The 17,621-nt window shown below is 40.9% G+C and overlaps 1 protein-coding gene across 2 annotated transcripts in view; it reads left to right on the forward strand.

Annotated features, from left to right (window-relative positions):
• Positions 1-323: 323 nt before the first annotated feature.
• NKAIN2 (sodium/potassium transporting ATPase interacting 2) overlaps positions 324-17,621 on the forward strand; it is a gene marked incomplete at its 3' end in the record, with an annotated part of 783,638 nt that continues 766,340 nt past the window's right edge. For both annotated transcript variants that reach the window (XM_079781273.1, XM_079781274.1), the window contains exon 1: positions 324-785. In XM_079781273.1, coding sequence (XP_079637399.1) covers positions 732-785 — 54 coding nt within the window. In that variant the 5' untranslated portion in view covers positions 324-731. The remainder of the gene's footprint in view (positions 786-17,621) is intronic.

Here is a 17,621-nt window from a genome sequence, read left to right on the forward strand (position 1 = left end):
CGCGGCCCCCGCGCGGCAGGCCGGCCGGGCTGGGAGAAGTTGACGCCCCGGGAGGGGCGCGGGGGGCAGGCTGAAGGATTTCCTGGAGGAGGATTAACACATCTGGGCGAGGGGAGGGGCCGCGCCGCGGCGAGACGCGCGGCTGCAGGACGCGGCGCGGACCCCGCATCACTGCGCGCAGCAGCCGCCGCGGCCGCCGCCGCCCGGGACCGCGGATCCCGGACGCCCCCTCCCGGCCCGCGCCGCGCCCCCGCGCCCACCCCCGTCATTGGCCCCGCAGATCCGGGCGCCCCGGAGCCGCGCGGCGCAGGGAGGCGGGCAGCCGCCCCCAGAGCCGGCGGGCGGGCGGGGAGCGCGTGGCTGGCGCGCGTCGGGCGAGCCGGCGCGGGCGCAACTTCGCGGCCAGATGCCCGTGGGCGCGGCGGCGCGGCGAGGCCACTGCTGCTGCCCCTGCGGGCCCCGGGCGCGTGTCCACGGGCGGCGTTGCCCGCGGCGCGGCGTGCGCACCGAGCGAGTGAAGGTATGTGCGGCGGGCGCGGCTGGAGCTGCCGCCGCCGCGGCGCCTGCAGGTCCTAATGCCTGTCCGTTCCCAGGACGCTGGCAGCAGCAGCCCGGAGCCCCCGAGCCCTCGGCAGGTCTGCCTGTCCTTCCCGGCGATCTGATTGGATAAAGTGGGGGCTCGACGGTGGCCGACGTGGGACAGTCTGGCTGTGGCAGGGGTCTCGGAAACCATGGGTTATTGCAATGGCAGGTGCACGCTTATCTTTATCTGTGGCATGCAACTGGTAAGTGGCACTTGGGTCCTCTTCTTCTGGAACGTGCCTCTGAGATAGTGGGCGGGGGGGGGGGTGGTGTCAGTAAAGGGTCTGCAGTGGATTAGAATGGGAGAAAAAGTAAAAGAGAAAAGGTGACAGATATATTGTCTATATTTAAAATGCTTTCAGGGAGACGCACAGGGTGGTACAGAGGTGAGCCTTTCAGCCCCCACCTATTGCTGTTCCTCTGAAGACAGTTTGGCGGGTGTGGGTTAAACTTGTCTTTAATTTCTTTAAGCAAACCAAGATTAGCTGCTGTTCTTTTATGCTTTTCATCCCTATGACTGTAATAACGTGATCGTCACATATAATTTACTATACAGGTAACAGAGAAATGTGGAATACATACACATATATGTATATATTTACTTTTCTTCTATATGCCAATGTTTGCAGTATCTTTGTTTCTTCATTGACGTGTTATTTTTCATGGAATATATTGTCTTATAACTATAATGCTGTAACAAACCACCATGTAGGGCAGGTGGTATCTTTAAAGTGGCTTGATCTGGAAGCCACATTGAGTTTTAAAAGTATGTAGATTGAAGAGAAATACTTAGATGAACTTAGCAACACCATTGCCATGGACTGAACCAGTAGCCTTCAATTCACAATTATTACAAACAGTTCTAAGGAAAAAATATTCTGTCTTACATTATGCATGTAATTGCTCCTGAAATAGACACTATTGTTTGATCCTATAGGGTAGAGAATTATATGTACTACTTTTTGAGGAATGTTGTTCAGTTTTAAAGAGGCAAGGAGCCAATAATGGAAGTGTCATGTCTCTGAATTTAAATTTCCTAAGGGCAATAGGAAGAGGGGCTGAAAATACTTTAGAGGTGAAAAATACGCCACTGTAAGTGGTTAATTTGAAGTAGGAGGTACTTGCTTGCTCCTGTTATAAAATAGCTTTCCCTGGAAAGTATATATTAATCTGAATAGCCACTTACGTTTCGAACAACTGTTTCATAAAGGCTGAAAGGACAAGACCGAAGGAAATTTCTGAGAGTCCAATCAGTAAAGTATTCAGAAGAGCAAAGACTTGCTAATGAAATTGATAGAATTCCTTAAGTGTTCTTCTTTGTTATCAGTTGTCATGAGTGGTGGTTGCTGGTATTGCTTTGTTTAGTATTTAGCTGAATAGTTCTTTTTCTTGTATGTTATCTCAGGATGTTTATCTTTTCCAGGAAAGTTAGCTTATGATGTATATTTTGACCTGTGAAATAAGAAGATAGACATATCAATATAATTTTAAGAATGTAATATTTTTTGATGACATATAAACCATTTTATTCCTACCACACATTAATTTACATTTTGAAATAAAGGATTTTTACTCTTAATGATAAAGCTGATCAGAACAATAAGAGAGCTTACTTTGTTAAACTACATTAGGCTAAGTATGCCAAATTGCATAAACATTTTCAAAACATTTTTATATTCATATAAGTTGGAAAATAATGCATTTGCTTATTCATTGCTTTATTATGGCAAATGTAGGCATTAGATCTATATGGTGTTTTGTGTGAATACAAACTCTTCAAGAACTTAAACAATTTAAGAAAAACATAAATATGCAAATAGGGAAGCTAAATACACAAAGTAGCCGGATAAGGCTCAAGGTGTGTGTGTGTGTGTGTGTGTGTGTGTGTGTGTGTGTGTGTGTTCATATGCATGTCTACATGCAGTGGGTTTTAGGAAAGGTGCTACATCACTAATGAGACGGAAATTCTGAATCAAAGCTAAGTTCTCTAACAAAATAGAATTTGCTGTAATATAGGAGTGCTCAATCTAAGCAAGTATACACATTTGAATCCCAGGAAATATTTTATGCTCAATAAGGATCATGAGATTTTGTTTTCCCATTCAGACATATGTGCTACCAGGATAATATAATTAGCAGCCATGTTCATGCAGATGCAGAACAAAAAACAAAGGAGGAAGAATATCCCATTGGCTTGATAGGGAGGCATGATCACATTTAAAGGACCTCAGAGATTTCTGGTAATTGTTGCTTCTTAGGAATATAGTAGTTCATTTTAAGTAAAATAATTCTTTTGCAAGTTAATAGTTGCAAAGCCCCAAACAACAAAATAACTTGGTGTGGGATATATTTTCCTTTGCTCTTGATAGAGCTGTAAAAACTTTTGTATCTTTGAGCTATTATGAGTCAAGATTGTTTTATAAGTAGCCAGGTTTCCAGAATAAGTTATGACTCGTGTGATTGACACAAAAGTTCACTTAGTCTTGTTTACTTCTGAAGTGTGTAGTATGGGTCTATATAAGATCTGGATATAGTCTTTTTGTAGCTGTACAGAAAAAAATTTAGTTTGTTAAAATTAATTGAAGACCATGATAGTCTAAGATAGAAACTTTATTGACTTTATTAAGTAAATTTAAGTTTCTGAAAACATTTACCTCCAATCTTGTAAGTAGAGTATATTTTCATTAGACTTAAAGGAATATTTATGTTTACATAAACTTGCAACTATCTTAGTAGAAAGCGAGGTAGCTTTTGGTGTTGTGGGAACGGGAACCTCATTTGTCACTTTTTTAAAAAGTGAAGGACAGAAACTAACCCTGCAGAGATAAATGTCAAGATTCTGTATAGTTGCTTTTAATTTGCTAAACATGTTTTTAAGTTAATGCTGGGCAGAATACAAGTGTGAATAAATACACATTCTTTTAAAAATCAGGAAATCGGGTTATAAAACAAGACATTAGAATTTCATACAACAGAGATATAATACAAAACGTTCATTTCATGCCTCTCTGAGCTATATAGTTACTCCAACGTCAAGTGTCAGGGTGATTCCTACCCAAAGGGGTGTGATCTCTGGAAACTGGTTTGCTGCACGTCCAGAATTTGGAGTTTAAGCTCATAATCTCAAGAAAGTAATTTTCCTCTTATCATTGCTGTTCTTAATGCTCAGAAACGGAAGATTTCAGGTAGTCACGAAAATCATCGTGGCATTTGAAGGGGTGGATAGAGTGGGTACAGGATAAGAACAATTTAAAGTCTTATTTACAACTTGTACCAGTTTGAAGAAGTTGCAGCTTTAAAAAAATGTTTGGTTGAATGAAAGAGTCCTTTATATAAATATTGAAAAATACCACTCAGTAATAACATGGAAGAATATAACTTATTTTAGATGTCAAAGACAGCTTTGTTTTTCTAGTAAGGAAATTCACCATCGCCCCCATTTGTGTACACTAGGCTCCTGTGTGGCACAAAGCATGAGTCCTAAACTATTGAAAGAAAGCACAGATTTACATTCAACAGATTAGCACTTGGAAATGTCATTCTTGCCTGTGCTCCATGAAATATTGGTAACTTGGAGCAGGTGCAACTAACAGTTGGGTTAGTACACATGCGTGTGCAGCTGTGTGAAGAAGCACATTTGAAACCTGAGCAAGAATGGTCAGTTGTTTTCTGCTGCAGTTACTAAGCACGTTCAGGGGCACACGTTTCTTGGAGAAGGCCATGAGTACACAGATGGACTAAATCAAAACAAACTCATTGTAACTCTGGAGTTTCTCAGGGGTGTCAATCGTGATTTTGTGCCGTGTGCACACTTACATGCCTGTTAGTTACGTCTTAGGAAACAAAGCAGAACCTTGAAAAGTGCAGGCAGAATGTTATGCTTTTCCTAGGATACTTTTCACAGGCTTGAAAGTTCTCCGAAAGTGCAGAGCTTCACCTGTCAGAAACACTCCTGCTCAGAGGATTAAACGTTTTAGATTCCGATATCATTGCTAATCCAGTCTTGAGGTCCTTAATCAATCTGATTCCTGGAGAAGACGAAAACTTTCCAGGTAACATTTCAGAAACGTATAGTGTAAATAGGTGCGGAGAGTTTGCTAAGTTGTATACTTACTTTCTTCTTTTCAGACATTGTCTACATTTGCAACCCAACATTTTTTTTTAATATATTTTATTGATTTTTTACAGAGAGAAAGGGAGAGGGATAGAGAGTTAGAAACATCGATGAGAGAGAAACATCGATCACCCGCCTCCTGCACACCCATCACTGGGGATGTGCCCGCAACCAAGGTACATGCCCTTGACCGGAATCGAACCCGGGACCCTTGAGTTCGCAGGCCGACGCTCTATCCACTGAGCCAAACCGGCCTCGGCGCACCCCAACATTTCCACACACACACATACACACACACACATGTATATATGTATATTCTTTCATTGTAATTCAGCACTGCTGTCCTCTAATGTTTACCAAGGAAGATGTAGAAACTCGGTCCAGGGTCCTGCTCTCTTCCTTGGTTCACGAACCGCGTGGCAGCTTTTTTCCTCACACACCTGACGTTTCCAATAGCCAATCTGTGAGGCGACGTTCCTCTTTCTCAAGTAAAACAAAGCCGTGGATGGGCAGCGTTTCCCGTGCAGAATGCCAGAGTCATCTCTGTCGGGGCCCATATGTGGGCAGTGGCCCAGAAATGCATACGGGCACTGCCACCTCCTTTCCCTCGGATGCTGCTTTACCTGGGGTCAGTTCTCCTCTTTCCAAGTCAAGGATGTCCGAATGGCATTCACTTCCTCTCTCTCTCTCTCTCTCTCTCCCTCTCTCCGACAAAAATAAAATCTGAGACAGAAGCACATTTTAGTATTTCCCCATTTATACTATACATAAAAATATTAACATCATGTCATCCATTGCATTAATTATTTATATATGCTACTAATGGCTAAAATGTCAAAGGCTGTATTTCAGTTATTTAGTAGAATTTCAAGCAGATCAATGTAATTTTTTCCCAAAGTAGCTTTGAAACAAATATGGCTAATAATGGAAATTACCCTAGCTCCATGCCTTATAAATGGAATGTCAGAAATCAAACACACATGCAGGAGAAATGTTTCTAGTCTGTTGTTGTTGTTGTTGTTTTTTGTGTGTTTTTTTTTTTCATCTAGATAAAGAGCTCTTCCAATTTTGGTGCACTTTCTCTCCCATAGAAACTTAATAGTGTTTATTGTCAATATAATAAAATACATAGGTCACCAAGATATGATGTTTATCCAGGATTCTTTCCCCCCCATAACAACAATAGAAACAAGTACTATGTCTATACATACTTCATTTCATTAGGGTGGGGATAACAGTGTTCTTACCAACCCCAAGAAATTGAAGGACATTTGAAAGTTATGAAGGCATTTATATTGTTTTCTTTGTCCAGGCAGGGTGTAAAATGAAATTAACAAACTGGTTTCTCTTCTTTTAACATTTCTGGTGTGTTTAATTTGAAAGCTCTGACTGTGTAAAGGCATTACTTGTGCCATGTTCTTGGAAGCAGTGTTGTCCTTTTGATTAATCCCTGAAACAGGCACTGGGTTTAAGGGACAGAAATAGCTGTAACTTTTAATCTAATGCAAGCTATAGACCTTAGTTTTCAACCTGGAATGGAATTAGTGTGACTTTGGTAATGCTAATAAATTGTACCTTTTAAATTAGTTATGGATCACATACTAAATTTGATCCCTCTAAAAATACTTTGAAAAGTTACAAATCGATTAACTTTTATATGCACTTTGAAAAATAGTGTGTTTTTTTTTTAATTTTGTATTTTTAAAGCTTATTATGCTTTAAAAATCCAGTTTTGCAAAGTACTTAATAATGAAAACTGTTGAGATTTATTGGAGGCTTGTTCTGGGCTACATACTAAATATATGTCATTTTCATTGATTTCTTTCTAATAATCCTATGAGATGGGTAATAGATATCAATACCCCCATTTTACAGAGGAAGAAACAGAGGCTTTGGAAGTTTAAGGGATTCTTAAGTCACCCTCTTAGTGAGTGAGTGGGAGAGCTTGCGTTTCAATCCAGGTCTGTCCGACTTGAAGACAGACCGAGTTTGTGCCACTGAGCTACACAGCATCCTTTCCATGTAACATAAACATATATCAACTAGCGTACATTTGTTTTACTAACAAAGGCAACATATACCTACTAATTCCTGATGGACACAGTCCTCAGCACAAGTCTAAGCCTCCTCAGTGGGGGTGGGGTTGAAGGCCAGCCACCTGGCCAGTCAGCTTTGGACATCTACAGCAGCGGTTCTCAACCTGTGGGGTGCGACCCACAGGTTGAGAACCGCTAGCAGGGTCACCTAAGACCATCGGAAAACACAGATATTTACATTACGATTCATAACAGTAGCAAAATTACAGTTATGAAGTAGCAACGAAAATAATTTTATGGTTGGGGGTCACCACAACATGAGGAACTGCATTAAAGGGTCGTGGCATTAGAAAGGTTGAGAACCACTGTTCTATGGGAAGAAGAAACATAGTCATTTTTCTCAACTTCCTGTTCTTTATGAACCCATTCCATGATGAATGGCTAATGTAGGGTAATGTCATTTGCCTACGTGTGTGGTTTTTTTTTTTAAAACATTTCCCAAATCCTAAATCCATCCAGACTACTACTGGTGAGATTGTTAAATTGTTGGAAATGACCTTGAATAGTAAGTTATTTAAATGTGTGTTTTTTTAAATTTATTTTTAGAGAGAGAGGAAGGGAGAGGGAGAGAGAGATCGAAACATTCATGAGAGAGAAACATCAACATATATCGGCTGCCTCCTGCTTGCCCCCTCCACCCCACCACTGGGGATTGAGCCCCTAACCCAGGCATGTGCCCTGACACTGACTGGGAATAGAACCTGCGAACTCCTGTTGCATGGGTCAGTGCTCAACCAATGAGCTATACCAGCCGGGCGAGTGCAGGTTATTTAAAATATGCATGGAAGCCGAAACCGGTTTGGCTCAGTGGATAGAGCATCGGCCTGCGGACTCAAGGGTCCCGGGTTCGATTCCGGTCAAGGGCATGTACCTTGGTTGCGGGCACATCCCCAGTGGGAGGTGTGCAGGAGGCAGCTGATCGATGTTTCTCTCTCATCGATGTTTCTAACTCTCTATCCCTCTCTCTTCCTCTCTGTAAAAAATCAATAAAATATATATTTAAAAAAATAAATAAAAAAAATAAAATATGCATGGAATATCCTAGAGCACTTTTAGAACCTGAGTCTGAGGTCAAAATCATTGGCAGGCCTTTTCTATGCAAATCAGTTGGCCCACACCAGAGTTCTGGTTCAGAAGGTCTAGGAAGGGCCTAGAACCAGAATTTGCATTTCTAATGAGTTCCCGGGGGACACTGTTGCTGCTTGTCAGGGACCAAACTTTGAGAACGCCAGGCCTAGAACACAGATCTTCGTTTAATGGTGTGTGAATGCATGACCTGTTTATGAAATTCTTCAACCCAACCAGATAAATAGCTCATTTCTTCATTTGACCTGTTGCTCATGTGAAAGAAAACCATTTTTTTAGGACCCAGTATGCTTATTTCTGACTTCTAGCTTAGTCCCTATTCAGAAGTTTAAATAAGGGAACTGGAAGGTCTTTTCACAGCATTTGCGTCTTTGCAATAAGTAGGGATATAGAAAAATCTGAGATTCCGTGCCTCTCTCTCTCTCTCTCTCTCTCTCTCTCTCTCTCTCTCTCTCTCTCTATATATATATATATATATATATATATATATATAATCTCCTGTGTGCCTGGCGATGCTGGAGCAGCATTGGTTTCTTCATCTGCCTCTCTTTCTAGCCGAGCCCCTCAGTCTACATTTCTGGAACAGCTTCTCACTTTGCCTGGGGGAGAGAGAGAGAGAGAGGTGGGAATATGCTGAAAAAGCACTGGGCTAAGTGAGAAGGCAGATTTTTCTCTGCCCAGTCTAGTGCTTTCACACTGGACAAGTAAATAACTGTGACTTTGCTCAGGCCATTTATATTCCTGAGTGTCATTTCCTCATTTGAAAAGTGGGGCAAGGTAATTCATGACCTATTTACCCTATGGAACACCTTGGAGCATCTGGGGAGAAAACGTGCTTAAAGTTTACATGAAAGAGCTTCACAATTTAAGGCTTTGTGGTTGTGTTACTTCCAATACCTGGAAAATCTTGGTAATTGTTAATAGTTTAATATTTTAGGAATGTTCCTCTAGCCAGAGTAGGAACAGTTATTGGAATGCTGATATATCATTTGACCTGTGGCCCTTGTTGACACGACTGGTTTCCTGTAGAAACATGTTTTCTTCGCCCACCATCGTTTTTGTCTAAGGGGGTTTTAACACTAGGTGCGGTTGGTTTAAATCGATAGAACAATATACTTATGTGTCTGAGGTGCCTACTTTAAGTGTCCATTAGGAATTAAACTTAGATTCTGCAAACCAGTCAGCATGCTTTCTCTTCAAGCCTGCAATTCTAAAACTGTGTTCTGTGGGAGCTAGTTCTGCAAAATGTTCTGCCAAACGTGAGCTCTGAGGTTAAATAAGTTTTGCAACACTGCAGGTTTTATTCCCTCGCCTACCTTATCCTTAAGAGTCACAAAATATACTAGCAGTTCCAGGAAGTCCTAAACTAAAGAAACCCTTGCTTAAGTCCATTTATCTCGGCGAATACTTGCAAAGTGCTTACAATGAACCAAGGAACCTCTTTCTTGCTGATCCCCCTATTAATCTTCCGTGGAACTAGTATTTTCAGACACTCTTTTCAGTGAAAAAATTTCTCTAGGCTAATGATACAGTCTAAAAGTTAATACTGCGTTTATCTAAACAATGTTTGAAGGCTAAGAGTTCAGTATGGAGAGTTTTAACCCATTTAGCAGATACGTAACAAATAGGAACGCATAACGACGTTTGAGAATATTATTATCACGCAGTTAAAATAAATGAAGGGAACCTTGTTTTCAGATACGTGGCTGTTACTTTTATGTGTAGTTGAGTTTCTTGAAATTATGTGTCAGCCACTAAAACCACAACCCTTAACAGTGATACTAAGTCAAGTCCCGTTGCTGATGTAGCAAAGTAGATGACATGGTGCAATAAGTTTCCAAGGGTATTTGGAACTTCGGAACACCTGGCAGAGGGCATCTGAAGAAGCGCTTTCTTTTAAAAGCAGTGATGAGGAGCAAGGTCCGTATCCTACATCGAAAACCAAGCTCACTCTTCTAGCATGGCATCTTAAATCTTTGTGGTGAAGAGTGAGACCTCATACTCTCTTTTGTTTTCTAATCAATGCATACACTCTAACACAGTGGTACATTTAAAACCCCAACAATGTTGCATTCTTTGAAAACAAATGGGTCTTAGTTTGGGATGGAGGGATCAAATCTCTCCTGTTAACAGAAGTCTTTGTGTGCATTTGTATGATGCTAATCGCACAAAAGAATAAGGGAGGTGTTTCAGATCCTTTAACTGACAGCTGTGTGTCAAATGATGGAGAGTCAGTGTGACGTCTAAAATGTTCAGTGGTAGGGAATTCCTGTGAGCCTTCTCTGTATGGGCTCCTAGCCAGAGGAGATACAGAAGGCAGATCCCTCTAAGTATTACTTGTAGAAAGCACAGTCTCTAATGGCACTGGGGAGACAATGGGGAGGACTTCCCCAGGAGCCAGTGAGAAGAGAGCATCATAGCCCGGCGGTGTGCTGCCTTCTGTGTTCTGGGCCCCTGGAGAAGGGGGGTGCTCATTTGTCTTGACCTTGAGCATCTCCCATTGCATGGCACATGCAGTGGTGGGAGGCAGCTTGCTCCTGGATGTCAGAATTCATCCCTCTGTATGACACAGGGGTTCTGACTTCATTCTCTTTGTGAGATAAGAATCATAGGCCCTAGAGCAAGCATGTCAAACTCCTGGCCCACTGCGCAGCCCACAACGAATATTTTTGCAGTCCAGCCAATATAACGTTATGTAAGAAACGTTTTAATAAAAATATCGTGACTTAATTCTTACAATATCCTGTTATACATAATTATTAATAACGAACTACAATGTTCGCTAATGACTGATTACTATAATTGTGTTGCATTCATATCCCTGACGCGCCTTACGCACAGGCGCACCATTTCTCTCCACTAATACTAGCAGCGAATATTTTAGCAGCTGATGGCCACATCATTAGTCTTGGACTGACTTGTTTGGTGTGCGCTACAGGAAATATTTCGCTTTCAGAGAACAAGAAAAATAGGTTTAATTGCATTATGCTTATTAATTTGTGCAGTTATTCAGTGTCTGGTAACTTAATATTCAAGAAAAAGTATTAATTTTTGTTAAAATGTTCTATTATTTTATGTTAATGATTACTCATTTATTGCAGCCCTTTGTATTCAGCATGTCTCTATCGAAATAAACCTACATTTCTATGAAAATTGAAGCTTTTTTGTGTGTTTTTTTTTGTGGCCCTCATAAACTTAAACCTTGTTTATTTGGCCCGTGTTAGCCTTTGAGTTTGACATGCTTGGCCTAGAGTATATGGTGTATCCAGGTGCTACTGTTGCCAGTGGAAATTGGGCTCTTTCATGGGATTGAAGAAAGGAATCCAAGGTCCCACCCATGGGAGACGGTGGTGTGGCAAGAGTTATTGGGGTGGAAATAGACCCCTGGGTTATCAGTGTCCCATCTCTCTCTGCCCGCCATTGAAAAAGTCCAGTCTTGCCTTCATGAAGGCCCAAACGAAGGCCAGTAAGCAGAGTTTGTTTCAGATTTAAGTTTATCCTTTGGAGCCTGCGCGGCTGCCTCCCTGGTTGGCTGCTAGGCCTTCAGGGTCAAGTGTGCTCTGGCGAGAAAGCTCTTCTCTGTTCCCCTGGGGTTATGACCAGGAGCTTTTTCAAAATAACCAGCTTCCCAAATCTCATGGGCCTTGATGGTTCCACCCAGACCGATGATTTCTTTTCCAAATTAGACCCACAGACCTCTATGGTCAAGCCCCTCCCCCTTGTGCCATTTTGACTTCTATTGGGCATGGGCCTACCTCTCCCCCTCCCCCTGACAATTTGGTGTCTAGGGCAAGATTGTGCTTCTGGGGAGATTTCCTGTCCCCTGGGAGGGCTTAGGTCTCCTTGGGGACCAAGTGCCCTGGAGTCTGTGTGAAGCTGCCGCTTCCTGGTGAAGCAAACAGGCTCAGTGTCCGATTCAGTGCCCCAGTCCATTAGGCTCAACAATGTCCAATTCCCTTTGCTTCCTTCCTTTAATATCTTGCTACCGATGGCAACGCTACTTGTTTGTTCCACTTGATTACTCTGAGGTGCAGGAACGAGATTGGGTCAGTGAATGTGTTTAACTATAGGTATTGGGAGCAGTGAGCAAGCTAACTATTGGAAAGCTTCAGAAGCTATTGTGAATTTGATATTACACAGGTGGTAGAGTGTCCGAGTCTCCTTTTCCCTTCTTTCCTTTTAAATAAAGTTGGCTCACAAATTTGATGATAGTGAACCTGTAATGTTTGATTTTTCTAAAATATTGGCACTTTGTGTCGGATTACGTGTTTTTTTTACTCGTGTCAACAGGAATTAAGTTGTTAAAGTAAGTTTTATTTTTGTCCATCGTTCATCAAATATGGTTTCATTTATTCATTCGAGGGATGGTAGTTAAGTTCTGGCTCTTGAGTAGCATTTATGAACCTAAGTTTAGCTTTTCTTTTGGCCTCGTATTAAAGCTTCCCTCTTTCTCTACAGGACTGGGGGCCTGGTGAGGGTCTGGTAAATGCCTAACAATTCAGAAGCAAGTGATGCTACTCTACCTAAAATGATGGATACTTTTTTATTTTTATTTGTTTATTTATTTATTTTTTATGATGGATACTTTTTTAAAGGCTGTTCTGGTAAAGACTGTGAAGTTGACTGAATTCATTAAGAGTTTGCTTAAGAACGTATTTCTGGTTTTATATAAATCATTCATGGGAAGTTCCACAGGCTCTTGCATGTATGGGAAAGTGCTTTCCCAGTTTACCATTTGATAGTCTCAGATTCATTTTGTTTTTGTTAAAAAAAAAGCTGCCCTAAAAATCAGGGAAATGGCATAAGTTCACTTTACATTTAGCAACTGTAAATCTTGTAACAACAGTATTGTATGCCTCTCTTATTCTAATCCTTAAGGGAAACTATTGGTTTTCACTTCCTTTCACAAGAATGAAGTCCTGATGATGCCCTGTGACTGCACCTGCTTTGATGCTATGGATTTGTGAAGTATCAAAATGGCCTGAAATGTTAGCTTGTCCCTAAAATTGAGAGAAGTATACCTCGATGAGTTGTGTTTTTTTTTCCTTTTGAGATTTGTATAGCAATTTGATATACACTTCACACACAAAAGGGTTCTGTTGCATGTTTGCTGTTGCTGGGCCCATCTTTTAATTTAATCTTTCATAATATGAATAAAAATGTTACATGTTGAACTTAGATAGGAATAGGAATGCATGGATGATAAATGTTAGCAAAGTTGTTGGCAAAAGGCAGGGATCTCAATTTAGAGAAGGAATGTCAACTTCTTATGTGAAAAGCAATTCTGTGAGATTAAAACATCTTCTTTACAAAACACTTCTCTCTGAAAGTCTTTCTGATGTGGTTTGGATGCAGCAGGGGATGGGAACATTGCCAGCCACGTGCTGAGAGCCAGGCGTGCCCAGGGCCCTGCCTTGAGGTGTTGGGAGATGGAGAAGACCCAGAGTGACTCCAGGAATGAACCAGGAGTTGATTCCTACCCTGCAGCACTGTTATGATTGTTTTAAAATGAATGAATGAATTAACAAACAGTGGGAAGAAATTAAGTAATTACTAAATCAGCTTAATCAAGTGAGATTTATGAAATGTCCACCCATGAATAGCATAATGACATGTGCTGAATAAATTAAGTGTATGTTTCCACCCTCTTGTCAATTAGGATATGATCTAACTGGAAGAAATGTCAAGCTGTGTTTCTATCGTAAATTGATCTAATATCTAGTGCTTGTTGTAAGTGAAGATCGGTTCAAATTGCAACCCGAGGCTTATTATTTATTTATTTACTAGAGGCCCAGTGCACGAATTCATGCACGGGTGGGGTCCGGCCAGCCCGCCCCAATGGGGGCCTATCAGGGATGGCCTGGCTGGGGGTGGGGCTGCAGGAAGTTGGCCACCAGCCCCATCCCCGATGGGGGGGTGATAAAGGGTGGGGCTTGCGGGCGGGGGTGGGGGGTGGGAGGTTGGCCAGCCAGCCCAGCCCCTGATTGGGGTGGGGGGAGCTGATCGGGGGTGTGGCCGGCCAGGGGGATGGGCCAAAGGAGGTTAGGGGGCCCTATTGAGTCCCCAATTGGGCTGGTTGGCTGCCACAGTGAGCATTATAGCAACTGGTTGTTCCGTCCTTCTGGCCGCTTGGCTTTTATATATATAGATTAGCCATACTCTGTACTTAATATGATAGTAGCTGAAATGCTTTACTGTTCTCTGTTCATTATTTAATATAAAATCACATATGAGCTTAATAAAAATAAGATCAGTGTTGCTGAAAAATAACTGTTTATGTAATCTGGTCCATCATGGTCCAATTAAAAAAATGTTAATTTATGACTCTGGCCAGTGTGGCTCAGTTGGTTGAGTGTTATCCTGTGCACTAAAAGGTCTCTGGTTCAATTCTCAGTCAGGCACATACCCAGCTTGGGGGTTTAATCCTCATCAATGTCTCTCTCCCTCTCCATTCCTCTCTCTCTAAAAAAATCAATAAAATACACATTAAAGAGTGAGATCTTTAAAAATGCTAATTTATGTATTTTAAATTTATATTATCTAGCTTTATGTAATATAGTTTATACATGTTATTTACATATTGCAAAGATCTGTTAGATCTGAATATAAATACAGGTGACTGGAATGTAGGTTGACATGTATCAGGCAAGGGGAATGTTGAGTAAGCATTTGCGGGAATATCAACTGGAGAGGCAATGTTGAATCTAGATTTATTTGAAAGCTACTTTTTATGGTCAATATGTGCTCAACCAAGCCTCTGTATTCTTAGCTGTTTTGCTCACTTTAGTTTGAGCCAGGTGGCTGTTATCTAAGACTTAGTGAATGTCATCTTTCCTTCGGTACCAGTAAAGACTGTCAGTGAGTCTCTGACACTTATAATTTGTTCTCTTCCAAATCCAATAGTCTGCTAAAATGTGCAGTGTGAGTGTGTGTGTGTGTGTGTGTGTGTGTGTGTGTGTGTGTATGTATAAATGTGTGTATCTTCACGAAATGTCTTAAAATTTCAGATAAGGAATACATATTAAGTATGAGATAGACATGTACATATTTACATGAAAGTCATATGTGAGAAATTTGGGGTCAAATTATGAGCTTTTAATCCAATAAAATATTTGGATAAAAGTTAATATTATGACAGTAATTTAAGAACTCAACATTTTTTCACACTCTGAAGAATTTGGAAACCTTTCCTTACTCTTATGAAAACACACACACACACACTCAAATTATAATATTGCCTTTTTGGAACTTAATTAAAAAATACTTAAGTCATATTTTAGGTGATCCCTCAAACCCAAGAATATTCAACAGTTTTTTAATATTTGATATCCTGCTTCACCAGAAGGCCAAGTTATTCCTATAGAAGTATAGTAACACAGCAAAGATTAATTTTTTAAATTATCTAAGAGACTGTATCATTTCTCTTGGCCCAACTTAATTTCTTGTGGTAACTCCGCCTTTTGGTTTAATTTGCATGCTTGGAGGGAGGGGAGTAAATTACAAGACTTTGTGATGGTTCTTTTACTTTGATTTTATGGTTAGATCTTGCATTTAACAATGCCTTTTTCTGGGAGATCCAGGCTAGAAGGTGCATTTTCAGCTACATATTTATATAGAAGTCAATTAATATTTTACCTCATGCATTTTTCTTTAACAAAGTACAGGGTAAAATAGCAGTAACAGAGGCCAAAAGAAAAAAAAAAAACATGCACACCTTAATAAACTTAGAAATAGATGCATATGAAGCTTTTTAAAATTTGCATTTATATGTAATCCTCCTAAGGCGGTATGTAGGGCCAGCTGGACTGGTGTGGCTCAGTGGTTGAGCGTTAACTCATGAACCGGGAGGTCATGGTTTGATTCCCAGTCAGGGCACATGCCCGGCATGCAGGCTTGATCCCCAATGGGAGACATGCAAGAGGCACCCCATCAATGATTCTTTGTCATCATTGATGTCTCTTTCTCTCTCTCCTCCCTTCCTTTCTCTGAAATCAGTAAAAACATATCTTTAAAGATGTATGTGGGCTCTATGAATGTTTAGGTGTATGGAAGTGGTGTGTGTGTGTGTGTGTGTGTGTGTGTGTGTGTGTGCGCGTGCACTAAAGAGTAGTGGGTGTAGAATGGGCGGAAGGGAGAGAAGAAAATTATGCTTTTCATAGGAATTGACTTAGTCAGGTGTGCTGGCTATATATGAGAAGAGGACTGTGGGTTTTCTTAGAACACACTACACTTCTTAGTACATTGTTTTTCTTGGTGGGGTAGGTTTTCAGCAGGTCTTGTTAACGTGATATCTGTAGTGCTCAGGGTGGAAAACAGGAGCCCTCATAAAGCATCAGTGGAGAATGAAATAGAGACAGAGAAAGGAGAAGACTACTGTATTCAGATGAAACCAGTGGAAGTTTTCATAGGCCAGATTGCTGTGATCTCCCACTGGAATTTCGCCAAGACACACATTAGTGCATGCTACTTTCTGTCTAGCCTAATTAAAGGATTGTTGAGAACTAACAAAGTTGGCTGACTTGCAAAAGTCAGTGCTTGCTAAAATTTGTAAGTTGTAAATGCTTAACAGTGTGATCTGATTTTTATACTGGGGTCATCTTATTAATTAAAGTTTTCCTATCATCTAATTAGAAAATCCAGTATGAGCTGAAGTTGGAGGATTCCCAGTCTTACTTACTGCTTTAAAGGAAAGTAATGCAGTGGAAAGCTAGATGCTGGACATGCCTTTAGAGATGCCCCATACCACTGGGATAATTATTTAGGATGCACTCCCAGTAGAGACATTAAAGGGACACCAGTGAGTTAGCTTTTAAATGTAGACATCCATGCCAGCCCCAGAATTAACTCTTGGACTAGAGTATGAGTGCACATTGGAATGCTGGAAGGCATAGGAAACACTATCAATCTAAACTAAGCTGTTTGTCAGTCACATTATGTCTTATATTTCGGCTCAAAGAGTTCTTTGTCAAACAGCAGAAAGAGAAGGAAAAGTCTGATATGATTTTAGATGATTACCTGACCCTTAAAAACATCACCTCTCAGGAAAAAAAAAGTAGATAAAGTATTCTGTGTGTTTTCTATATGTAAGGTCTTGTACTAAATGAGATGTCATGCTTAAATCCTTAATAGCCTGGACTTTGGTTGTCATTAGTTTTTTTTTAATATAGTCACATCATATTAAGAGCAGTGCTGTATCAAAAAAAGGGTTTCAAAACATTTTATTAAACATCTGTATGTGTCACCTACTGGACTAAGCTGAAAATATTAAAAGAAGGAAAAAAAAAAGGATGTGGCCAATGAAACAGATACATGGATCAGTGGATGTCTGGCATTTGAGAAATCACAGTTTCTCATTCTCTAGCTTAAGGAGGCAAAATTGACTCACTATTTCTCTGCAGGCACTAGGAAATGAAATATTGATACAAAGAGTTTTTTATAAAGCACTTACTTCTTCATAGCTGACCAGAAAGGAGAGAAGGGGACTTTTAATTTGCATTGGAAATTTTAAAATAAGCTGCCTGTATTCTGCGTAGTCGTGATCACTTCTTTAGACATGTTTATAGATGCAATTTCCCACTGGTGTGGCAACAGCAGAGTGCAGCCTGTGGGACTCGAATGCTCCCAATGCTTTCAGGCTGCCCATGCAGGTGCTGCACAGCTGGACAAATCATGCCGGCCTCCAGGTGGCTGTGCCAGACCGGAATCCCCCCAGCCATTGTGTAGATCATGGGTTGACCAGAGGT

The sequence above is a fragment of the Cnephaeus nilssonii genome (assembly GCF_951640355.1).
Source record: "Cnephaeus nilssonii genome assembly, chromosome: 9".
NCBI classification, from domain to species: domain Eukaryota; kingdom Metazoa; phylum Chordata; class Mammalia; order Chiroptera; family Vespertilionidae; genus Cnephaeus; species Cnephaeus nilssonii.